At 55.9% G+C, this 24,660-nt stretch overlaps 7 protein-coding genes across 7 annotated transcripts; 5 read left to right on the top strand and 2 right to left on the bottom strand.

Moving 5' to 3' along the window:
• Positions 1 to 3,622: 3,622 nt before the first annotated feature.
• Positions 3,623 to 4,371, top strand: B0H18DRAFT_834750 (uncharacterized protein; the record flags this gene model as incomplete). The annotated part of the gene is made up of 2 exons (XM_048039435.1): positions 3,623 to 3,919; positions 3,970 to 4,371. Coding segments are annotated over 2 exons (699 nt in total), but the record flags the coding sequence as incomplete, so codon positions are not given.
• Positions 4,372 to 5,507: 1,136 nt separating this feature from the next.
• B0H18DRAFT_1126941 (uncharacterized protein) lies at positions 5,508 to 7,741 on the top strand (the record flags this gene model as incomplete). The annotated part of the gene is made up of 6 exons (XM_048035236.1): positions 5,508 to 5,732; positions 5,789 to 5,835; positions 6,532 to 6,819; positions 6,882 to 6,897; positions 7,099 to 7,390; positions 7,533 to 7,741. The coding sequence occupies 6 exons, from the start codon at positions 5,508 to 5,510 to the stop codon at positions 7,739 to 7,741; spliced, it is 1,077 nt and encodes a 358-aa protein (XP_047885570.1).
• Positions 7,742 to 9,369: 1,628 nt separating this feature from the next.
• On the top strand, positions 9,370 to 10,167 carry B0H18DRAFT_1126939 (uncharacterized protein; the record flags this gene model as incomplete). The annotated part of the gene is made up of 4 exons (XM_048035235.1): positions 9,370 to 9,492; positions 9,556 to 9,898; positions 9,947 to 10,011; positions 10,066 to 10,167. The coding sequence occupies 4 exons, from the start codon at positions 9,370 to 9,372 to the stop codon at positions 10,165 to 10,167; spliced, it is 633 nt and encodes a 210-aa protein (XP_047885569.1).
• A 721-nt stretch (positions 10,168 to 10,888) lies between these two features.
• On the top strand, positions 10,889 to 12,451 carry B0H18DRAFT_960897 (uncharacterized protein; the record flags this gene model as incomplete). Its single annotated transcript, XM_048043003.1, has 4 exons — positions 10,889 to 10,991; positions 11,033 to 11,409; positions 11,723 to 11,924; positions 12,429 to 12,451. 4 exons carry the CDS (start codon positions 10,889 to 10,891, stop codon positions 12,449 to 12,451), a joined length of 705 nt encoding a protein of 234 aa, XP_047885568.1.
• Positions 12,452 to 14,648: 2,197 nt separating this feature from the next.
• Positions 14,649 to 15,217, bottom strand: B0H18DRAFT_960896 (uncharacterized protein; the record flags this gene model as incomplete). The annotated part of the gene is made up of 3 exons (XM_048043002.1): positions 14,649 to 14,822; positions 14,888 to 14,924; positions 14,979 to 15,217. 3 exons carry the CDS (start codon positions 15,215 to 15,217, stop codon positions 14,649 to 14,651), a joined length of 450 nt encoding a protein of 149 aa, XP_047885567.1.
• Positions 15,218 to 16,323: 1,106 nt separating this feature from the next.
• On the top strand, positions 16,324 to 18,531 carry B0H18DRAFT_1156074 (uncharacterized protein; the record flags this gene model as incomplete). The annotated part of the gene is made up of 7 exons (XM_048035773.1): positions 16,324 to 16,394; positions 16,443 to 16,541; positions 16,597 to 16,914; positions 16,982 to 17,137; positions 17,193 to 17,333; positions 17,397 to 18,300; positions 18,412 to 18,531. The coding sequence occupies 7 exons, from the start codon at positions 16,324 to 16,326 to the stop codon at positions 18,529 to 18,531; spliced, it is 1,809 nt and encodes a 602-aa protein (XP_047885566.1).
• Positions 18,532 to 19,983: 1,452 nt separating this feature from the next.
• B0H18DRAFT_960894 (uncharacterized protein) lies at positions 19,984 to 21,148 on the bottom strand (the record flags this gene model as incomplete). The annotated part of the gene is made up of 5 exons (XM_048043001.1): positions 19,984 to 20,176; positions 20,232 to 20,384; positions 20,681 to 20,727; positions 20,786 to 20,982; positions 21,070 to 21,148. The coding sequence occupies 5 exons, from the start codon at positions 21,146 to 21,148 to the stop codon at positions 19,984 to 19,986; spliced, it is 669 nt and encodes a 222-aa protein (XP_047885565.1).
• Between the last annotated feature and the right edge of the window lie 3,512 nt (positions 21,149 to 24,660).

Here is a 24,660-nt window from a genome sequence, read left to right as displayed (position 1 = left end):
GAACGAAACGTAGAAGAGACGAGAGCCCGGCGGAAGAACGTATTACGGCAGCTGGCGTCGCAGTGCCCGAAGTTGGTGGCGCAGCTGCCAGTTCCAATGACGCCGAAGAAGGGGACGATGTTGTGGACGACTTGATCGTCGAGGACCTGCTTCTTCCCTCAGATGATGATGGCTCGAACGACAGTCGTGCCGCCTGGGAAATCCCAGACGACTGGAAACCCATCAAACGGAGGCGCATTGAATACAGCAAGAGCCCCTCTCCCGATATCGTCACTTACATGCCCAGCCAATCTTCCACTGCACAACGACCATCACCCACGCATGCTGCGGGGGTATCGTCACATCATGATACTCACCCGACCCCGCCACAAACCACGTCAGCAGCTTCTGGCACGGACGCGATCGGCGATGTAGCTCAAGAGCAACCAGGTCCAGCCACGATTCAAGGCAGCTCGGATGGCATCGTGCGCGCGACCGACACGAACGTCCCAACGGCTAGACTCTCCGAGGCGCCCTCACGCGCGGAAAGACATGCACGCTTCACGGGTCGTCGGCGTACGGTCTCCCCTGAGCACGCCCGACGCCGCTGCAGCCGTTCTCGATCTCCGACTGTGCCTCGCGTCCGGGCTAGATCCATCGAGGGATCGGTTCCTACTAGGGTTTCGACGAAGGCACGCTCCGTCAACTCCTCGGATCCACGCGTGGCAGGCGTAGGCCCTCCGATGGCTCGATTGCCTGAAACGCCTTCACGCGCGCAGAGAGCTGCGCGTCTTTTGGATCGTAGGGCTGCGACCTCCCCTGAGCGCGGTCGACGACGCCGCAGTCGCTCTGCGTCCCCGAACGGACCTCGCACCCGCCCAAGTCGACCCACGTCAAGGCGCCGTAGTCGCGGCCGTGCAGGGCCTGGGCCGGCCTGTCCACTGTGATTGAGGGTGCGGTCGATGCATCAGCAGTAGAGCGAATGACCTTGCCACTCGGCGAGGTCGCCCCACAGTCGTTGGATTCGAGCGAGTCTGCGTCGGCCAGCCATACAGCCTTGTCGTCTTTGCAGGTGTCAGACACGCCCGCGCGTGGTGTACTGGAGTCGGGCATGAGCAGCAAGGATCAAGCTGAAGTGACCATCGAGCCAACAGAACAGGCCACTGGCACCGGGCCAGGAGAACATGCCACCGCGGTCAGCCAAGACAGTTCACCGCAATACCTTCACTTGATTCGAGGAAGCTCACCTGATGGGCGGATTTTGCAACCACAGCCACCTGACGCCTCTGCCGCTGAACCCAGCACCGCGCGTGGCGGGCACAACGCGCTGCAGCGTCACCGGAGCGCGTCAATGGACGACAGGCCTCGTCATGGCGGGCTGGTGCCTTCAGGAGCTGATGTTCGTCTGTTGCGGCCATCGTACCCACTCGTCGCTCCGCGTGATGACGGAGCTGATCATCGAACAGCTCTGAGCGAAGGGCGAATAGTTCAAGGCGGTCGGAGTGACATCGCGGAACTTGTACCCGGTTCGTTTGGCGATTATCCCCGTGTTGTGATTCTGATTGTGTCAATCTGCAGCTTTGCGCAATGAAGAGGCCGCGTCAATTTCTTACGCTACGTATCCTGCTGGTCGTGTCACAACACAGATGAAGAGATAGTGTATGCCACCGGCGCACGTCATATGCATGTCCAATCCCCGGGCTATGTAAATTTGGAACCAGTTTCTTCAGACAGTCAACGCGAAGGATCGCAGGCTGAAACCTCTAACGTCGCTTTGCAGCAACCAAGCCACGACCGTGTGGGCTCCAGCTCTAGGCATCATTCCTTGAGCAGAGCCGCCTCCTCTGATGCTCCAGCCGCCGGAGATGTGGGCCCTGGGGTTGGTTGGACAGGATATGTAGAGAGCGTGCTGGATGGTCCACTTGGAGAATCGAGCAATGCCCGTTCTGACGCTCGCAGCGAGGTACGCCGTGTCGTTCTCCTTGAGGGGCAATATATTGAATACAAGCTTCAGCCTCGCGCCGATGACGACGTAATTGTGTTGGGAGAGCGTCACGAAACACCGTTGTCGGACGCTCATATCTCTACGGTGCCGGTCGCTCATGTCGACGACACCATATTATATCCGCGTGAGGAGGAACACGATGCGGCCGACGGTGAGTCACCAACTAGACCGCCCGTCCTGGAATTGAACTCGATGCCTAGCGGCTCCACGCTAGCCTCTTACGGACTAGTTACGCTCAGCGTAGGCGAAGACACATCGTCGGCATTGACTCAGATACCAGCGCTGGCTGAATCGCGCGCTGGTATGGGCTCACACGGCGCACGGCGCATTCGCCAGCCGACACCTGGAGGGATGGTCCCCGGTCCTCATTTCCTGAACACCCCGCTCGAATCCTCTCGGGAATCTGGCCATAACCGCCACCAAACGTCCGCAGGAGGTACTATCTCACCGGAGAGGCCGAGCCTCAATCGCCGGAACCGAGCTATTTCGTTGTTGGATGGGATTACCTCGTCGATTAGCCGCGTATCGGGGTCGTCTCCTTCAGCCTCAGGCTCCGGATAATACCGGGGCCTACAGCGTTCGGCTCGTCTTCCGTGAATACGGTTCACCAGACCCAGCACGCACCGGGCTCCGATGTCGATGTATCCCTCCCGCGCAGGGCGATGATGTGCCACCACGTCCCCGGAAGCCCGCATTCAACAGCCCGCATTTTGACAGTTTCCTCGAACCGACCGCCCGTACACCGGATGACGCAATGATTGGGCCTCCAGGTCGAGCGGCAGCTACGGGCGCTGGCGACCTCCTACTATCGGAACGGAACACACCGCGCGACATTGACCGACTCCTTGCGAGACAGCAGCGCGGTCCTCCAGTGACTGACGAAGACGTGGATATGGGTTCGGATCGCCAGATGCCTATCAACCGTGATGTCATGGAAAACGAGATCGTCCCCGATGTTGCGGAAGGCATCCCAGACGGCCATGCCGCTGCATCCACGCAAGACGTCCAGATGGCCGACGAGGACCTCGGATGCAGCCGAGAAGAACCAGTCAGTGAATTCCCCGGCCCAGAGGCGAGGCGCACACAGAGTCCCTCAGTTACTCAAGACGCGCCCAACCAAGTCGACGCCCGTCCTGCACAGCAGAACGGTGTCGACCCAGACAGCGCTGAAATCCATAGGCCCGAGCCTTCAGGAGGGCACACCTGGGGCGGTCGTACTGTGAGTGTGAACGCGATTCCCGAGCGTCGTTGATTAACGTCTGCGCGTAGGTCATACCTGCGTCTCGAGACGACATTCACCGGATCGACAAGGAGATGGGCGCCATTCACGGGGAGGTCAAGGCGATAAGAGAAGTACTAACGAGCAAGCTTGGAAAAGGAAAAGGAAAAGGCAGAGCAGAGAATGACTCGGATGCTGACGATGAAAGCGACGAACCGAGTCTGCCACTCAAGCGACCCAAGAAGTATGGATTTCCTAAGCGCCGACCTGCGGATGCAACGGAACTCGCGGTGCGATTCCTCATACTTCAATCCCACAAAGTTAGCTTAACTCGTTGTCAGTCTGATGTTCGGAGCCACACCCGTGTGCTCATGAAGCGCGAGACGCGTGACTCCCGTATCCGGCGTCGATCAGTCGCGACACCGGAAGAGCTTGAAGGCTTCCAAGAAGGCCGCTGTTGTACTGCGAAGAAGTTCAAACTAGACTTGAAGGGCACGGCGGCCAACAAATGGAACAAGTCCGCAACGGAGGTGTTTACTGACAATTTCCTAGAATGCAAGCAATACCAGTGTAAGAAGAGGTCAGAGATATCGGCGGCGTTTAGGTCCCACTTGCGGGGGCTAATCAAGAAGTACGAGGAGCAACTGTTGAAACCGACCCCGGAAGCCGTCCTTGCGAAGAAATGGCAGCACAGTCGCCTGCAGCGGAAGCAGAACGTGAGTGTCTCAGTATCATGGGTTGCATGATACCTAAGTCATGAGCATAGAAATTTCAACGGCGACTCGCCTCTTGTCTAATGTACGACCAGCTGCTCCCTCATCAAGAATTCTTGAGAATTCTTGGTCCCAACGGCATGAGCTCGGACGAGCCTGACAGTACCCCAGGACAGTTCCGTGTGCTGCTTAAGCCGTGGAGACAATCGCAAATCTCTCGGTTTATGGGTGTCTTCGATGCTGCATACGAAAGATACAGGGCTCCACCAGGCCTGCCGGTGACGCGCGGTGCCTTGCCCGGTCGCCGCGTAGCCTCTGATCCAGTCGCAATCGACGACAACCAACCGGCCGTCAAGGGACTACCGATCAACGCCTATGACCCGCATTGGTATGGTCGGCTTTCAAGCATCCAGAAACAAGAATTGCGCGTCGTCTCTAAGCCTTACGACTTCAGCATCGAGTCCGACTTCTTGCGGTGAGGGTGTACTATTTCTTGACATGCGTAACCACGTCTGACAGCTACACATCAGGGATATGGGTCTGCGACCTATCGTTTGGCCCAGTCTGATATCAGACAGTGCGCTTGAAGAGGAACCTGAAAACGCGGAAGCGGGGCCGAGCAACTTGCGGCGATAGGGACTTATGTTGGCACTCGCGACGATCGGGCGCATGGTACGTATGCGGCGTGGACAGTAGGCGGCATGGAGACAGTATGTGGCGTGGGGACAGTACACTACATCGACGCGTACACCTTGGAGAAAGCTATGTCATTATAATGGTATGAGTCAATGCCGGGGCCGTATCCGAGGTGTCAAACGCGCACGAGTCTGGCTGTGCGTCTGAGACTGATACTGACCGCGCATCCTCCGAGTGGCTCAACATGTACACGCAGACTCAGGGGGGTCGCATGCAGCCATACCAGCGCGCCTCGCGCATGGAACTGAGTCGTTCCGGAGCGTACTAGATATGGCGAGGCTGTGTTTTGGTTTTTGCTTTTGTTCTCACTGACAATACAAGCCTTCCTTCAGGTCGGCGAATGCTACACGTCAGCGCATTGCCATGGACAATGCGCGGTGACATCTCGTCCTGATGCATATGTATGTGCCATGTGGCTGGTGCTTATTGCAGGCCGTATTGTTCCCAAGTCTTAAAGTTTCTCGCGATCGCACCCCCTCTCTACGCAACGCGTACAACAAAGCCCTCGCTGGAGCCAGTACAGACCGCGGCACCGAACACCATGTTGGGTTTCAAGCCTGCAAGAACGCCATTTTCGTCAGTGGAGCGGTACGTGCCAGTTCCGTTGAATGGCATGGGTTTATTGACATTGCCGTATAGTAGGGATGAAAGTCAACTGATCAAAAAGCGTTACCGGGAGACGGATGATGCGTTTGACGAAGGAGGTCAATCAGCTCCGGATCCACACTCCCCTCGATGTGACTATAGTCCAATGAGCACTGTGAACATGCGCGATCAACCGAAGTCAAAGCGCAGATGCTTGTCTCCCTGTTCTGTGCCGACGAGCGACGACTACATGTAGGTGTCTTTTGCAGTATCACGTATGAGCTGCAGCAAACAACGGCATCTCAACAGCATGTCCGACCGAAATCAAGAGCCTGAGGTCGTCGCCAGCAGTGGTAGTGCAGACACTGCGTGCGGGACCGTCACGGTTGCGACTGGATCAGCAATGCCCGACGCAGCGTCGTACCTTTCCTATCCCCGGTCGTCCGGCACAGTTCCAATTTCAGCCCCTGGTGTTGGTCCGTCGCACGATGTCGCGCAGGCTGCTTGGGCCGCAGACTTGGTCACTGTCTACGAGGTCAGAATTGTTGTACGCGTCGCGTAGTATTCATGCGCTTATCTTGACGTTGATAGCGCCTGGACAGCCTGACGTGCCGGATATCATGCGTTCAGGCCGATATGTACGAGGTAATGAGTATCCTGGCTGATATCAAGATGCAACTGTCCGAGCGCGGACTCCGTGGTTAGGTCAGTGTAGGCCTGCTTGTCGATCGCGATCCATGCAGAAACACTCACCTTTTGTTGCTGCGTTTAGTACTGGCAATACCTGTAGAGCCTGCAAATTGCATCGTTTTCGAATTCATGAAAACTGAAAATGTCTGTGTGCGGGCCGGGAGAGTGCAATGCGCGTATGTGTATTATGTGTATATGCCATAGTAGTATAAGCTTAAGTACACCGGCGTAGTCTCCGGGATGGCAAACCCCGTTCTCGTCAATCAAGGCGCACACAACGCGAATGGATCCGACGCCGTGCACGAAGGACCGCCAAGCTCCTCGAGTGCCTGCATAGTAATCGTTATTCTAACTAGAAGAGGACGCGCGCAGGAGGAGATTAGGCGCGCATCGCTCTCCTCACTTCGTCGGTCGTCTCAAAAGCCCAGCTACAGCTAAGTACCCGCTTTCGATCCTCTCTCGCTTTCCTATATAAGTTACAACAACTCTAGACTACATCAGACGAGCATCGGCGGCAGGCGCAGGCAGCTACATAGCTTCGCCGGGGGAGCAGGCGAGGGACTCTAGCCAAGAAATCCAAGGCGAGCTGGTCTCTCCCGCGCCAGGCCACGACACTGTGATTGACGCGTCCTACGCGTGGTAAGCTCCTCAAATACTTCACCGAGCACCGAGCGCAACGACCGCTCCGCAACGAAGGTCAGGCGACCTGGAGAGGAAGACGAGCACCGCTCGTCGGCAACGCAGAGCCCTGGGACACTCGGTGTTAGGAAGACCCGTACGAGCTCGACGGAGGACATACCGGGTGCCCTCGCTGCGGACAAGGTCATTCTTGCGGAGGGTGCGTTATCCCACTTCTGGGACTCGGAGATCAGTGCGGACAGCGCAGCTGCGATGTACGCAGAGGAGAGCAAGTGCACGATCCACGCGAGGCTGTGAAACGGGTTCTACCCTGCACTTGCACGCTGCCATACTGCGCTGACGTTGATCAACCCAGAGACAGGCGCGACCCGGTACAAGGTGCACTAGCAGAGCCTCGACGAGGCGGTGCTGATCGGACGCGGACGCGGGCACGGGGAACATAGCTTGTATAGGACGTCGTGACACTTTCCACTACAAGTAAGTATCGCGAGTACGACACTACGCAACGGCGACGAGCGCCGAGTCGTCACGACACAGAGATTCAGGCGGAAGATTACGTGTCCCGACTTCAGGCGATCCGCAAGCAAGTGATTGAGCAGCTAGACAGCACGCACGGCGGGTTCGGGCGAAGTTCCCGCAAGTGGCGACCACGACCGGGTTCCTCACGCGCTTCGCCGCTGCTGAGCGGCGTCCCTCCGACACCAAGTTCGCGTCAAGTGCCGGCACCACTACCAAATCACCGAACGTGGAAGGTTTGGGGCTACTTGGACGCAGAGCCGCACGAAGCTGCAGACTTAGAGGTCGAGACGGACCACCCGGCGAAGACAGCAGACGGTGGAGAAGGCAGCGTTTACGATAGGGAAGGTAAATGCGGGTGGTGTGCACGACCACGTCGGTGGCTGGGTCGGCGGCGCGGTACTCGGTCGACGAGCGGTGGCATGTGCCGCATCTCGAGAAGATGCTCTACGACCAGGCCCAACTCCTCCGCTCTATGCTCTATGCTCAGTCGAGCTGTACCTCCGAGTCCTGCTCCCGGAGACTTACACACAGTGCGCGTCGCTCATCGGGTTCACGCGCTCGAGCCTTGCGCACCCCCTCCGTGCTGACGAGCCCCGACGGCGAATTCTCCAGCGCGGACCGGATGATGCAGACTCGCTCACGACCTTCAAAAGCACGAAGAAGCGCGAGGGCGCGTTCTACACGCGGACGGTTTGAGAGGGCTGACTGACATGGTACAGGATAGTTCAGGCGTAGGCCATGTCGACGGAGCATGGGCCGACCCGCCAACTCGATCGGTCATAACCACGATGCATGATGGCGGCAGTTCGTCCCCGCATTCCCAACGGCTGCTGAGGTACGTCGCAGACATGTTCGTTCCCTTTTCTTTACTTCCCCTTTCATTACCTCGTAACTCGTCCTTCGCTAACTATCGTTCTGCTGTCGATGCGGTATAATGGCTCGGCGTGTCCATCGCCGTTAAGCTTTCGAGCTCTACGTGCGTCGTTGTACGTTTGTTTGACTGCCAGGTTGGTCAAGATCTCCGCTTCCAAATCCAGGAGAGTCGTTCATTCCGTCATGTTACATCGATATTTACAATATGCTAGTGCGCCTGAAGTGCCTGGCCAAGTGCTTCCAACCGCTCGCGCAGGATGTGGCGTCGCTTCTCGATGCGCAGGCGACTGCGCGAAAACCAGTACAGCAATTCCAGGAACTCTTCTTTCGTTGGCAGTTGCACCTGATAGCACCGCTTATCCACAGCAATTCTGATCATCGTTTTCTTCTGCTGACGAGGATTAGACTGCTGCCACAATTCAAGGATGTATCGCGCGCTCGCACCTCAATCGCGCAGACCGTCGAGTCCTTAGTGACCATCATGCCAACTTGGTGAGTGTCAAGCATTCTCGTGTCTAGCATGACTGGCTGGATGACAACAACAGCTGTAGAGATGGAACTCAGCGAGGAGCTGTGGAAGGCGTGGTAACGTACAATCGCCTTCAGCCAGTTCTACGAAGTACAACACTGCAGGCATGAGTGTGTCGGGCTCGCCATACGGTATGTCTAAGTTCTCGATGACTCTTGAGTCCAACACATTGCTCGAGAAGAGGATAGAAGTGCCGCTGATCAAATTGAGCCGACTTTCAGTATGCGGAAACCTGTCCGTCTGAGAACAGAGGGACAGACCTGGGTAAGCTGTCCAAGACTTCGGGTGTGCAGCACACGGAACGAGCCTGTGCGTTATACCGCAAAGAAAAAACGTGACGCCAAAGTGTCGCCCAAACGCTAGCAATGTACGCCGCCATGGTTCAGCTACGAGGAGATGCTACCTTTCAAGAAGGGAGATGCTACGATTAAAGAAGACCCTCTCCTAGGCTGACGTGTACGTGTACGGTCTGTGCACGTATACGTGTATACGTGTATATCACAACAAGCACTTCTTTGTCTGCCACTCGGCGCAGAGCCCGGACGGATGTCTCCATTGGTACGTACGATCGTACCTGGGCCCACCTTACCCCTAGAGGTGACGCGGGAACTCAGCCTCCTAGTCGACTTGAAGGTGCCAGCAATAGTCGATTTCTTTCTGCTGTACATGTTGACGAAGGTCCACGTCTGCTTTCAATGACGTGGCATGCTAACGTGTATGCCAACGTGTATGCTAACGTGTATGCTAACGTGTATCTTCCTCCTGCAGGTCAATTGTACACCACATGGCCACGGACGTTTGTCTAAGCCCGCACAATGGACAAGCATACCCGAAGGCGTGCGCGTCTCTAGGTGCGCCGAACTATAAAGCAAGGCCGTTTGTCGCGGTGTCATACTCACAACACTCTCTTCTCTTCCTCAACATGGCTCAAGCTCTCACCGATATAGACTTATCAAACTACGATATCGTCTTGACAAATCAAAGGCTAGATCCCTCATCTGTGCCCACCAGTACTCAGGTCCACCTGGAGGTATTGGCGAAAGTAGTGAGTGGTGACCTTATTTCCTGTATCTCAACTTCTGATGATTATTGCACCGGCTGTTTGCAGCGCCGCCTTACCCTTGACGGTGCCGCCGCCTTGGCCGTCTTTACAACCACGCCATCCTCGGAATTTGAGCCGTTTCCTTACAACCCAGAGCCAGCCACTCCCCACGCTGGAGGCAACACTGCCCGGGGCGATGGAGTAGGTGTGGGCAGAGACGCTGCCGAAGGACAACGCGCTGCTGCAGAAGGCGCCACTAAGGAGAACGACAGCGGTGTCGGTCCTCAGCACGACGATGATCTCGGCGCGAACCCCGCGTCGCTCAACGGTAGCGCTGTACAGGGAACGATACGGCTTTCATTTCAATCGGACGAACAATTCTGGGATATGATGAGTCGCAGGGCCTGCGGTACGTGCACCTCATTTCGGTCGCGCCCCAGCTGACGATTGGCGGCAGAATACATAGAATGCAGTCCGGCGAAGTTCAGGGAGGCCAAGGAAGTATACATCGTCAAGATGGCGGTACGTGTGTGTTTGCTGCATAATCATATACAATCTCTGAATCGGAGCTTGTAGACTCCAGGTAGCTGGGTCATTACCTTGTTTGTGCGCAAGGAAGTGGAGGGACGCGCTGTGAGCCACCTCGTCAACCCTATTCTGGCTCATACGCCGCTCTGAAACGATGGCCGTCGGTTTGGCGGGGTCGAGGCCGGTGGTCTTTGCATCAGACGCGTTCGCGTCGACGCAGTAGTGTGCTCGTCGCCGGGTGGCCGGGTGAATGTATGTTATGCGTGCGATGTATGTACAAGTAGTGAACCCAGTGCTCCAGTGATGCTCGCGAATCAATCAATTGCGTACGATATGACTCTGAGCTTGTACGAGGAACCAAAAACGAGCACAATTGGCCTCGAGTGGCCCCGGCGCTTCCCTGTTCTCGACAATACGCCCATGACTGCAACACGGTCGCCCGATTGAACATCACAACGGCCCTCGCGCGCACAGCCTCAACGCGTTAGCTAGTCCTCTGCCACGATTCAGCTAGTAGCACCACGGCGGCGCTCCAGGCATCTCGTGCATCGAGTCTCGATGGCCGCTCGCCCTCTAGAGCTCTACCCCGAGCCACTCCGGAACGAGCGACTCCGGAACGAGCGTGAGGACCGTTCACGACCCTGGTGCAAGGCGACTCAGGATGCGGATGCGGCCAGGCCTAGGATGGGAAAAGAGAAGGAGCACCCGTACCGCTGTGACGGGTCTGTACCGAGGCGGGTAAGGGTACAGGTCGATGGGACTCCGGTCAACGGAGAGGATTTCTGGCACACGGTGCGTCGTAGAAAGTTGTGAAGTCGTCTCGGTACTCATATATCATACCTCGCCCTAGATGTGACTGAGCTGGGATTCCATGATACACTTGTCTGCCCTGCCAGTGCCAGTGGCGTCCGTTGCGTCTGCCTTCCTGTCCGCCACATCCATCCTGCCGTCCACCGAGCTTGCGCCATCGGCGTGTACGTGCCCTCGACCGTCCCGCTGGGCCTATTCTACGCAGCTCTCACGCTGTACATCGCCTCGCTCGTCCTAGTCGCGATCACCCCATGTGGGCTGCCACTGCACTTCCCGCCGGAGCAGATCTTCCCGGGGAAGGTCACCGCGAAGACTGGCGACCTGCGGATCGTGCTCGCGGGCATGCGCGCGACGACGATCTTCCGGAACATGCGCGGCGCGATGAAGAAGCACCATCTGCGTGCTCCGGAGTCGGCGGCCGCAGAGAACGGTGCCACCGACAGTGCGAATGCGGAAAACGGGGAGTTGAAGAGCGACGAAGACGGCGTCTTGGGCAAGGGTCGGATGTGGATCGCGTCAATGAATTCGCATGGCACTTGTTTACGTTGTTTGGTATACACCCTGTCGCCCCTCTCCCTTTGTGTGCGTCGGCGCGGGCGCTTGCGGTCTCTGGTCCGCTCTCCCGCTGCGGTGTCTACGGTGCATCGCCTGCCCTGATCGTACACCCTGCCTGTCGACGTCCGCTCGCCCGCTTCAATCCTTCCACATCGGGCAGCCGCGCCGAGGTTGCAGGCAGGCTGTGAGGTCCTGCGCACGTTCTCAATACACAGATTTGATGAGGTGGCCGAGCCCGCATCTGTCGCTCGCGTCTGCGGTAACACGACGGACGAGTAAGTAAAGTACGCGACTCTCTCGCAAGCGGTCCATTACTTATCTTCGTTGTTTGCTTCGGTAGACATGTCCCGGCTTCGGCATAGCGGTAGCTAGGAAAACAACAGATGGCACCAACATCAGGCTCGCGTACGGTCGCAGGTCAGCATTTATGGCTGTCACTGACCCAGTGCTCGCCATCTCCACGGCCCCTCCGAGCCATCTAAACTCAGTCAACATGAGTTTTGCGCAGGACGGCGTATACCAGTCGGCGATAACGCGGCATAGTGAGTAATGACCGTTTATGCATGACTATCACTGACCACTCACCATCTTTCCATGGGGTTCGCCACGATACGTCGCCCTCGCCCATCAGTGCAATACCGCCTCGTGATGACCGTTTGGCCTGCTGTTTCGCTTGTCGATCTGTCGCATTGCCGATTGCGACGTCCCCCGACATCCGTCAAGAGCCCCCGCGATAGATGCCGTGGCGGGCCACTGAAGGTAGATTCGTGAAGGTCGCAGTTTTTGTATGAAGGTCGGTCCACCGGACGGCGATCTGTCATGGTCTGCACTAAGTTTCGTTGATTCTATTGATTTTGTTGATTTCCATAATGGATTGACTTCACTGAGTTTCATGGATTGTGTTGAATTGAGTACATAGGCTAGCTGTACTGAATCCGGTGGATTGTATTGGATAGACTACATAGGCTGGCTGTACTGAATTTATATGATTGCATGATTGTGATGAACAAAGTACATAGGCTGGTTGTACTGATTTTGTTGAATAGGGTATACAGGCTGTCTGTACTGATTGTGCTGATTTTGTTGAATAGGGTATACAGGTTGTTTGTACTGAAGAAACCACTTAGGCTGGTTGTACTGATTGTGCTGATTTTGTTGAATAGAGTGTACAGGTTGTTTGTGCTGAAAAGACTGCATAGGCTGGTTGTACTGATTGTGCTGATTTAGCTGAACAGAGTATACAAGTTGACTGTGCTGAATAGACCACATAGGTTGGGTGTACTGATTTTGTTGAATGATTGGAAAATGTAGGCTGGTTCAAGTCTGGACCAGATATGAAGGGCTATTTCATTTTGTGATTACTATGAGTCCATCTGATTGATTTCCAAAGAATACTCATCATGCCACCACTACATACATGTGAGCTATCATAGGATATTCGATTTGAGGCCCAAGTAATGATCATATGTAAGTGGCTGCATTATCCATACTATACTTTTGTGCTCATTTTGATCTCCATACATTGATACATGTGAGCCTCAGTCTGGGCTTACTCAGGGGGTCATTTTGAATATTACCCCAGTAAGACTTAAGTGGCCTCTGAATGACTCCTAGTGTTACATTGTGATTTCATACTGGAGACATTCAGAATGAAATCAAGATGATCCTCATATGCAAGTGGCTGCCTCATGCCAGCTATACCTGGGGTTCATTTTAATTGTGTTCAGCATGAGGCTTGTGAGATACTCTTGGACATATGGTAAGTTTATATAGAATGTGTTCATAATGTTCACCTTGTTTTGCAGCCGTGATGCGGCGTGATTCATTGTAAATTAACCCAACGTATTATCGGCTTAGTTAATGTAGGTAATATGCCGACTCTTTCACCCATAAAATGCGCATGCTGCGCCTTGATTCATTGGGTCACGTCTCCGGTGAGCTTTCTGGATGTATACGTCCCGCCGGTGCGTCACCCGCCTCCATGGACGGAAAGCCCGCCCTAAGGATCCGACGTCCATAGAGGTTGTGGCGGAGATATTGATACGCCCTTCGACATATGCCCTTCGATCAATGGCCTCTGGCTGTTTCGTGCGTGATCACGAGACGCGCGAAGAGAGGCCTACGCATCAGCCTGCGGCAATCCTTCGCTACCGCGGACCAGGGTCGGGCTTCGTTCTCCGTGCCACAGTGCTCGCACTTGCGGTTCTGGTGCGCGCGGTGAGGATTGCCCCAGAACCATTTACAGTCATCTCGCCTAAGTGGTTGATTTGTCTGTCACGATTGGAACCAGGCCTGTCTCTGCCATCGAAGGTGAGGCCTTCGACATTGAGTGGCGGAATCGCCCGATGGGCGGTATACTTGAGGCCCGTGAGTCGATTCGTGAATATAGAAAGAGCTTTGAGGGCTTGCGGCAACGTTTCGGTGTTGGAGCTTGAGTACGCTGCGGATACCGCGAAAATCCCGCTATCTATTTCGAGGCTGATGGTTTGTTTTAGAGATTCGCCGCCGTCTATGCGTGTCTTTTCCTTGTCCGGATCGCGCAGAAGGTGTTCCGTCCCACAAGGCACTCGGTGAACGAGGGCTTCATTCCAGGTTCGCAGGTTCGTTCTACAAGTACGTCGTCGGCCAGGCGTTCCTTTGCCTTGTCGTCCCATGCTAACCCTCGTGCCTAGAGAAGACCGTGTCGAGGAGGTTAACATCCGTAGGTTGACGACACGAGTCCCCACGAAGAGGCATGTCGCCGGCCAGGAGACGCCTTCCGAGCGGTGCGCATCCGGAGGTTTGTTGCATACGAAAGAGACTACTGGATGAAGTACACGCAGTGTCCTAGGAAGCGATCCTGCATGCGCTGTGGTACTTTGGTGGGGCGAGCGATGCTTGAAGTTGAGTGGAAGCGGAGCGTTCTTGTGCCTGCACCGAAGTACAGATCCAACTGTGTTCGCGGGGAGCCAGAATCAAGGACCGTGACGTCTTGACCACTTTCGTCAGGCATACGGGACGAGGTTTACGGGCGACCAATAGAACTCCGCATGTTTACTGAACAGTATGACATGCGGAGGATGGACAAACTCCTTAACGTCGTCGCGATGTGCATTGTTGGAAGTCCGAAAATGGTCGTTCCGTACGTTGACCATTCACGGAATCTGTGCAGGTCCGTGAGCAGATGGTAAATGAGTCCTCTTTGAAGGGGTATGATGCTCACATTCAGGTTCTCGTCACGCGTTACGAGCCCCTCGTCACTGGTACGTGGAGCCGTGAAGGCTGTTTCATGCGAAGATCATAGGTTTGTCGAGATGCCTGACGTTCACGGCCTCTTTCGCCAGGACAGGGCAAAGCATCCGCCAGCAAGCATCAAACCGCAGTAACGGTCCACTACAGTGCAGTTTTTCGTGCGTGAAGGTGTACCGTGGATCATTGTCTGCGTCCCATTGCCTGCCAACCTGGGTAAAGGTGAGTAAGTATGTCGGTCGACATGGAGGAGCTGAGAATCGACTATCGAACTCACGTCACAGTCCTTAGAGAGTAGATTTGAGGAAGTGGCCCTGTGGGTATGTTGTATTCAGAAAGATGAGAAGCCATTGATGACGAGGACGTACCGACGTTCGTCCGTTGGACGTGTCCCCATAGGTGAGCGACGCAGCGTCCAGAGGCAGACGGCGAGATTCTTGTCGTTGTGTAACATCAAGGTAACTTGGCGCAGTAAGACGACGAAGGCGAGCATCGGCATGACGCCAAAGAGCCGGTAGGAGGGATCATTTCGCGACGGGTTGGTGTGTTCGACAATCCCGGACAGCCTGATCACGGTGCGAAACCGTTGGAGACGTCCCCTGGACATCGGAGGTAGGCGCAAAGGAAGACCGGATAGTGGCTGATGGTTCACGACATGCTCGCAATGGCGTTTAGGCCATAGATCCGTCTTGTAGCTCCAGGTTTATCGTCGCCAATGGTCTTGAGAGGGACAATGTCATGATGCAAAGGGGTTGTCCGTCGATGGTTCGAAAGTGAGTGCCACGCCTATGTCAGTTGCACGACGTGTAAGTTGATTATGTCGCACAATGAGCAGGCATCTCGCTTACTATATCGATGCGCCGCTTCCCGGAGTGGCAGAAGACACAGGAAACAACGTAGGAGCGTTCAGGGTGCGTGAAGGTGGCGGTAGAGAGTGAGCCACTCGAGGTGGGGACAGAAATTTTAGTGCGCCAAGCTCGTTCGGATGTGACTATGGACTGATATTCGGCTTCAGAGACTGCGTATACGACCTAACCGCCTCTTGGGAGGACGAGGCTTGCTGGAAGAGCCATAGGATGGAACGACTGCTCGGCTGCTGCCGAGTGGTACCCTCTCACCGAAGCCACTGGAACGTGGGAGGGATTGTCGTCGACCTCGGGCAGCAGAGACCCCAAAACTGGTCGTCGTCGAGTCCGGAGTTGCGAGATAGCTCAGATATCGAGGGCAGGCTGGCGGCCGATGGCTGAGGAAGTCGCGGCACGAGGCCGTCGGTGCTGGGGGTCTGTGCGCAGTTCCCAAATCCGGATATGCCTTGGTCTCGATGCGGGCAGTCGCGCATGTCGTCTCTGGGGCGAGAGCGAGGGGCTCTGACGGGCGAGCTTGTCGTAGAGGGCTGTTCGGAGCAGGGTAATGCTCCGAATGGTTCGCTGGGTCTGGTTCGCGCGAGCGGAGTGACGGGGCCGGGCGGGAAGGGAGAGTGGGATCAGAGCGTACTCAGCGGGGCGCGAAATGAGGTATATAATTTGCACGCGCCAACTCAAACACGGCTCGCTACTCTACCCGCGACGACCACCTCTCCGCATCCTCTTCCCTTGCGCCTCTCACTAGCATCCACTCCCCTCATCTATCCAGCATCCCTTCCTTCCACACCTGATTCCCCTCCCCCCGGTTACCATTGTTATCAGCTTCAATCCCATCATCAGCAAGTCGACGATGTTCCAAGACCTCGACATATCTGACTTCGGGCTCAACAACGCTGCCGAGATCTCGGCGTTGTTCCAGTTGTATGTCTCCCAGTCCAATCTTACAGCCGACTGCTGATGGTTGGCTAGTGAATCGCTGCCGGAGCCCGACTTCGACAGCCGGTCGGGTGATAGCAATCATCTTTGGGATAGCGATGGGTTCATGAAGGAAGTTGACATCGGCGAAAGGTAAGACTGGGACACTCTGTACCCGGTCACTTCACTGACGGCGCGTCATCGCCAGGGGCTTGCCTGATCCGGTCGTCTTCAACTCGACCGGCGATTCAAACGACGAGGTAGAGCGCGTACACCAAACAGACCCCGCGCCCTCGCCGTCCATTGGTGCTGAGTCACTCTCCACACCTTCGTTGACTATGACGAGCCCATCGTCGGAATCATCAGCATCGCCCGTGTCCACTCCTCCGCTGCTGTACTTTCCACAGCCCCCATCGCCTTTACCTTCGCCTCCTTCGCCTACTCAACCACCACCTCCGGTGTCCAGACGGTCTGCATCTCGGGACGCACCGGCGGCGCGCAAGGTAGTACCGCTTCCGAGACAGAGGTGAGTAGCTTTGTAGTCTCCTAAGCCCTCGTCACAGACACTGACTATGTATCATCCGTGATCCTAGCCGGAGTGCTGCCCGCAAGCAGCCTCAACGACAGGAAGGAGCTATCGTGGGAGCTCGGACAGGCGGGGACCAGGCTCCTGCAATTTCGTCGCAGCCTCAGCCTGAGGCATCGTCATCTCGGGTGACGCTGGACAACCACGCAGAGACAGTAACCAGGTATGCAATACAGACGCTTCATTGACAACTTTCACTGAATCGATTGCTGCATCAGCTTCCCTGGTACCACTACCACTCGTCCGAGCATTCATCCTCATTCCCTGCCGCCCGTCTCTGCGCATAAGTCGCATACGACGACCTACTACACAGGAACACAGGCACTCGCGGCGCCGATGAGGCCCGCATTCGAGATACCGTACGTAGGCGCGGCCGAACTTCCCTTTATGCAGCAATTGACGATCTGGCTTCTGCGTCATAGCGTGAGGGAAGACCAGATCGAGACCCGGCAAGGGTACAGAGCATTCAGCATTGCGGCTTCTGCGTCCAGTGCGAGATCGGAGGATGGAGGAGCTCCCGGTACCACGACACCATCTGCACCTATCTTGGACGGAACCTTCGTCCATACGTTCGTGCAATCCACGCCCCCTCAGCCACACATACAATCATACACCAGCTCGGCTTGGGAGTCCTACGTGCCTGCCGATTCACTCGATGTCTCCGCGTCAACGCCCGGACAGAAGCGGAGACGAGGATCTGGGGCCGATGAAGACGGCGACACGCGCCCCCGACCGGCACCTCACCAACCACAGGCCAAGGCACGACCTGTGCTCCAACTCATGTTGAATCCGCCACCACCACCGCCTCCGCCTCCGTCCGTCGATAATACTTGTGGATGGAAGATTCGGAAAGGGGAGAAGTGCGGGAGGGAAGGCACCGCGTTGGAGATTTGGTCGCACATCCGTGCCGACCACTACGCGGTGGACCCCGCGAAGGCGGAGCCGGCGCCGGTCGTCGGAAAGTGTGACTGGAACGAGTGCGGCTTCGAGGGTACGCAACAGGACCGATTCAAGCATTGGAAGGTCAAACACAGGCCACAGCTGGCGAAAGAAGCCAGTACGACCGTCTCGACCCCCCTCGTACGATGCCAACTCTGCCCGCAGGGCGCGGCTTTCGACTCTAGGGCGTCGCTGCTGTTCGCGAACCTCGATAGGCATGTCCAGGCGATGCACTGGCGCTTCCACGGCGACAAATTTATGTGGTGCGACATGTGCGGCAAATACATACGGTCAGATCGATGCGCACGGGGCCGCAACCATTTCCGGGAGTGTCTCGACGACTTCATGGAGAAACGTCCCGAGCATTTTGGTGATAGGCTTTCCCCGGTATGATCCTCTGTACCACTGTTGGTGTTGTGCTTGTCCGGTCCGTGTACCGGCTCTGCCTTGAACGTTCTCGTTATGTATTGTCGCTACCTTATATGTATTTATCTGTAGCTGTGGATGCGCTTTCATGTTACGGTCTCCGTGTTCTCGACAAGTACTGTAGTATTACCGACTACAGATCTTCATATCGTTGTGGTGAACATGTACCCAGATGACCCCATCTTAGTGTGATCAATATGCTTGTGGGTCATCATGGGAGCGCCTTTAGCTATGGGGGCAAGGCAAGTCTTCGTACACCCATGCCTCCTCCCTCCCTAGGGACCAATACGAAGGTTGGACGAGGGAAAGGATGACTCCCCACGCCTGCTGGTAAGACTAAGGCGCGATATATGTTGCCCAAACCACATTGTCATCTCCCAGGTGCTTGCCACAGATGCGAATGCACCAGCCAGGCGACCTTCGAGATGACATTGCGTTGCACCATCTGTAAGCGCTACGTCCAGGTCAATCCGCTCCGACTCTTCGACCTTGTGGCAAGGGAGGTCGGGATTCAATAGGTTTTTGGTGCGTCACCTCAGTCCATCCGCTCAATTGACTGTTCTTCAACGATCCTTCGTCCGGTTGCGCGATAAACCTAGACCTAGGTCAAAGTCGGCCGAGCTATGAGCTCATTGTAGACACGTATGTGAAGTACAAACTCGCCTTGTATATATCGACGGAACTACAGAGAACTCGCATTCCGCCCAGTTGCACTGCGTGCGTCTTGGTGGCGGCTCCACCTTTGCCAGCGCATCGAGACCATGGTCGGCACGTATGTGCTGCCAGATGTCCTCTGAATCTCCACGTCGGCCACAAACGCGTTCGTTGTCGAGCTTCCAAGTGCATGTATTTTCCCATATCTTCGTAGATTCTGGAATTGGGGGTGGAAATGGGGGAGCATGCATCTGCATGCTCTCGGGGATTACGCCGGGTGCCTGAAGCTCGGGGATCGTTGAAGACCCCGGGAGCGGCTGCGTGACGAGACCATCTTCAAGGCCCCCGACAAACGACGTGGCTGCAGTGGGGGTGCTGCAATGTCCTCGCGGTCCTCGCAGTCCTCGCAGTCCTCTACTACGTGCTCGTGTCTACGTTTCTGTCCGGATGAGGAGGCAGCAAGTACGCCTGGAACATCCAAGGATGAGCTTGAGGGCACTCCGAGCCCATGAGATATTGATGAGCCCGCCCAGGAGTTACTGGGCGAGTCTGAGCGTCGTGTAACGGAGAACTGCGGTAGCGATATAGGTATCCCCGGGGCGAATCGAGGAGATTGCATGGTATGGGTGGAGACCGGAGCCGCTGACTCGCGATCGGGCACTCCGTGATACAGCGCTGTAGCGGATACGACACATCAACGAGGATAATCTCAAGGGACTGACTGAGAGCACATACCGATGAGAACCAGAATGAGCACTTCGCCGTGGGCTGACGATCGACCACCATAAGTTTCATGGCCCGAGGCACCCAGACTTTCGAGTATATCCCCCATACGTATGGAGGCCAGACGGCCTTTGCGACCCTTATTTTCTCCACGATCAGCCCCTTTTCTGCATCGTGAATCGATGTAAGTGCCGACGACCACATTGTATAATACTTGAGGTACGTACATCTCTATCCTTCGTCTCTTGTGCGGTGGCTGACTGGACGTTATGGGAGGGCCGGCCCTAGTGCCACATCTGATTCAGACGGAGGCTCTTCTGTCTGCAACACTGCGGGAAACAGTGCCGCCAGATCGACTGTATCCGCCATGGGTGACAGATTCTCCTCGCCTGACGGTGACGAGTCGGTATTCGTCCCGACGTCAAAGCAGTCGTCCCACTGGCAGCCACTACCCGTGATGCTGAACATAAACAGTTACTATCGACCAAGTGAAGACAATGGGACCATCTGCGCACCATTCCGCAAGCGTCTTCATCAATTCCGGGGCCTTGAGTGCGGTCATCTTTTGTTCCGAGCAGTCGGCAGATTGAATCGTCTCGGCGACCTCTTGATCCCAAGAGCTGAAGTCGTCATGCTGAACTGTCTCGTCGACCTCTTGATCCCAGAACCTGAAGTCCACTGAAGTCAGATGAACATCAAAGCGTCCGTGGGCTGCCGTGTACTTTGTTACAAGTCGGACACTTGAGCTCAGCTATCTCTGGGAGCGGTATGTTCCTCTTCATCTCGTCGCGGTGCCTGGCGCTGCTCATGTGTCGCGATCGCGTCTTGGGCTCATCGTCTCGTCGCAGATCCCACAGTCTCACTAGCGCAAGCTGTGAGACGCATCGACACACCTGAAGATAGCACATACGTACATGTTTTTTCACTGCCCTCCGCGCTGGCCGACCTAGCTGGTTTCCTTTACCTTCCACCACTCCGCAGTTGCGTGGCGCCTTGGATGGTGCTCATAGGCTATCGTGACGCGGATGATGATTGTTTGAGCACAGTGATATCGGGGCAGAGTAGTCACCTCGAATTTTCTGGTAGGCGTAGACGGTTTGTCCGTCACCGGATCCACGGGGTGTCGCGCCCATAGTGTCCGGATAATTGTGAGGCAACCCCTCTTCAGCGGATGGAAGAAACCGCGCCACAACGGTATCCGGTCTAGGGCAGACGGATACGAGCGTGCATAGATGATGACGCTCGTATAGCGTTCCGAAAGTCGTTCTACGGGATCCTACATTAACACAGCGCGTACGAGTCAGCACGAGAACATCTCAAGCAAGCTGCCAGCTCACCGAAACGATAGCGCACGAGGAGTGGCTCGCGATGTGCACCGCTGGTTAGGAGGAATGGTAGCGAGCTCGTACAGGGCGAGGGTTGAGCGGAACATTGGCACTTTGACATGGACATCGGCGTAATATCATGGGAAACGACGGAGCACGACCATCGCGGCGTATTTATGCTGATGGAGGAAAGGCAGACGCGCAGCTTGAGCACTGGCAGGTGAGTCGAAGTTTGAGGTGGACAATGCATAGTAGATGAGGCGGAGAATTCGCCACTCAGGACGATGCAAAGTCGGTGGCATATCACCATTGTCTTCCAGATGCACCGCTACGCGCCAGATTCTGTATTGTTCGCAGTATGGGTGACGTCGTTGGAGATAGCAGGTGTGCATCTCATGGCCAGGACGAGCCTACGCAGGCGGGCAATCAGTATGAGCTTCTATATGTATTGATATGACCTACCTGGCAAGTCACGGCCGCAGAACAAGCCCACGACGCTAGCATCACATTCGAGCTGCCTACGGACAGTACTCTGGTGGGCCGGCGAGCTTGAGGATTGCAGCGGCGTAGGTGCTTGGAGCCTCGAAGGTTCTCGGTCGGCCCTTATTGCTACAGGCACAATGAAACAACGGTTCCGAGCAGTAAGATTGTGTCTTACCTTACATACGTTCGTCTCCACGCACTTCCAGGGAGTCACACTTGGCGACTACTATGGTACGCTGAGCGGCCCGCTGGGGTCCCCGTAGTATTGAGACGACCTAGTCACTCTGAAGCGCGTAGACTTTTCCGCTTCGATAGTCATGAGATCTCGAAACTTGCAAAGAAACGGAGCGAACCGACGTGTAAGAGTACGCAACAAATCCCTAACGGATGCTCGCGAGCGTCGTCGAGCTTCGCGAGACAGTGTCATGTAGTGTACAGTGGTGGCCACTGTGAGCGCTTCAACTGTGTGTGCGTGGGAACGATCTGACGCGTCGGTGGCTGGGACTCGGAACCGCTCCCGGAAGTCGTCGCCTCCTCCATCCACCGAGCGGCCTCGCAGGACATTACTCACGATTCGCTACTGCCCTGCATCACTCATGAACCGAACACGTCGAAACTTGCTTCGGGAAAGCCGACATCTCGCGATCCAAGAGCCGTTACGCGCAACGTGCACTCACCGACGGAGACCTTGCCTGCAATCCGGATCGTTTACCACGCCGGGTCGCTCTGCCCCGTAAGTAGATTGATACATGGCCCTATCAAGTACCCACCGCCTTTGCTTCGATGCCAGAGAATATGGAGGCTCCTCGGCGCGCGACCCAGTAGTAAGTGCCGACACGAACCTGTCTAGACGTGCCACAACTGATCTTATGCCCACACAAGTTCCCGTTTCGTCACCACTCCTGCTAACCCGGCTGCGCATAGGTCTCACATGGATCATCTCAAGTAGCCATGCTCCTCGAAATGTTGCATATGAAACCTATGCGCAGCCCAAGAAGGTCGGAACTGCACCCTCGATGCTCGCAGCAGACTAAGCCAGCAGTGAGTCGCCCGTTGGATCTGCTTGTGATCGCGTCATATGTTGACGCATCCAAGGTGCTGAGAATGCTCGCGGTATGCCGTAGCTATGCCAATTCCGCCCTGGCCTCAAGGATGGCTTCGATCTCGCAACGGACATCGTGCCACGTCACAGGTCAGTTTGTCCGTGCCCCGCCTCCATGATTTCAAACTCATGTTCGAGCGGGACCATTTCACACAGCCATACTCAGGCTAGTCCACCCACGTCCGTTGGCGGATCGGATAACCCGTCCGTCGTGTATACGGTGCACCACCGTGACGCACAGTTGGGACGCCGGCGCGCGTGCAGCAATCCGAGTCTACGTCGCATCACGCATATCCGTGTCCTACCGCCAAAATGTATGCGATGTGGGTCGTGCTCACAGTACGTCCACGGAGCGTTCGTGCCTTCATATTTAGTGGCTAACAGCTTCGATGTCTAGGATTCAATTTCGGTGACATCCGCATTTTCGTGCGTGTCCCCCGGGTACAGTAAGCCCCTCGCATCACTATCTCCATGCTGTCGCGCTGTGTTCCATCTGATATGTATCCACAACGCAGATTCGGGATCGTGACCACCCTCTTATCCTCCTTCCCCGTCTCGGCTCTTCTATCACCTGTAGCCGCGCTATAATCCTCATCTTTCCGAAACGCCGTCATGGGCAGTCGCCATCGAGCTCGTGATGATGTCCCTCACGCCCTACCGCCCATAAGATACCCCCGTTTCGAGGTGAAGCCGAGTTTACACTGCGCTGCTACTGCAAGCCTGAATCCAAAAAGGATGCTCCAGGGTCACGCACAGATGCCCATGCATGTCTACGTCGGTCCCAGCAGACCCGAGGGAGGAGACTCTAGATGGCCGGTACCTCTGCGAACGTCACGGAACCTTACAAAAATTGGCGCAGATCAGCCGGCCACCATATTGACGTGGCGGCGCTCAGCGGTCGATCTCCCTGTGGTCCACATATGCGTTCTCTCAGCGACTCCCGGATGAGTGGTGGAATATCTTCTGGGCAGGCTGGCTGTAAGTCAACCGCCACTGAAATCCTTCACTTCTCGAGCTGACGTCGATACAGATACCGGTCAAGGAGTCCCACTCGATTCTGCCTTACAGTCCAATTTGCAGGTGCCTTTGGTGCGGGAATAGATCGCGGAGGAACTTGCTGTCGCCAACACCAAGGGATCAGCCTCATCCAGACGAAGAGGAGACTCAGCTGACGCTACACTTGCCGGAGAGTGACGGGAAGAATCACTCTCGGAGATGAGCTCTCCAGGTGTGGGTGCCGTCATTCAGATTTACGCTGGCGAACGACTGATCGTACGACTGAGACTCGAAGCTGACTCGTACGGCCCGACGGTGAAGACAGTCACGCGGGCTCACGGCATGTCATTCTCTTGCAGCGCGCCAGCTATGTGCAGTCGCACTTGACGCGAGACGCTGCGGGACAATGGTGCGTTGTGGGCGCGTCGGAGCAACGCAGGACTGCTTACGTGGCACGGCTTATGCAACATGCCAGGCTGCCCCGTCCTCACTTCGCTGCTGTAATCACCAATCGATACGTCTGCGACGGTGTTCGAATTCGCTTCGACGTGCGCCTGAGACATGGTACGTACTCAACAGAACTCGAGGTTCAGAAATGTGCTCAGAAGATGGCAGATCGTATGTTCGTCAACACGACGATCGATCAATGGTGTAGTTCTGGCATCCGTCACAACTGTCGTTGGACACGTCTATTGTACTCTGGATCCCACAGAAAAGGGCGATAATGCGGATCTGTGTAGAAAGAGCTATCGCTGACGGTATGTATTCCGGCAACGAGGGCAGGTCCTTAGGATCTAGGAAACCAGATGTAGTATCGTACATGAGCGACGCGTGGCCACCCTGATCGACGGTGCCTGCAGTCCTCCTGACTTGCAGTCCTGTGGGGACGTCGTCACCCACTGCTGCAAGCGCGTGTCGCCAATCCGTGCTCGGGCAATGATTGATGGTGCCCATCGGGACCCACGGCTGCTCTTCCTCGCCCGATGACGTGGTTGCCGTTCTGCACGAAGAGCGTGCGCAGCCCTTCCACCTGCAAGC

Source organism: Fomitopsis serialis (genome assembly GCF_022376445.1).
Source record: "Fomitopsis serialis strain Sig1Antser10 chromosome Unknown B0H18scaffold_225, whole genome shotgun sequence".
NCBI lineage: Eukaryota > Fungi > Basidiomycota > Agaricomycetes > Polyporales > Fomitopsidaceae > Fomitopsis > Fomitopsis serialis.
This window is presented reverse-complemented; position numbering and strand designations above follow the sequence as displayed.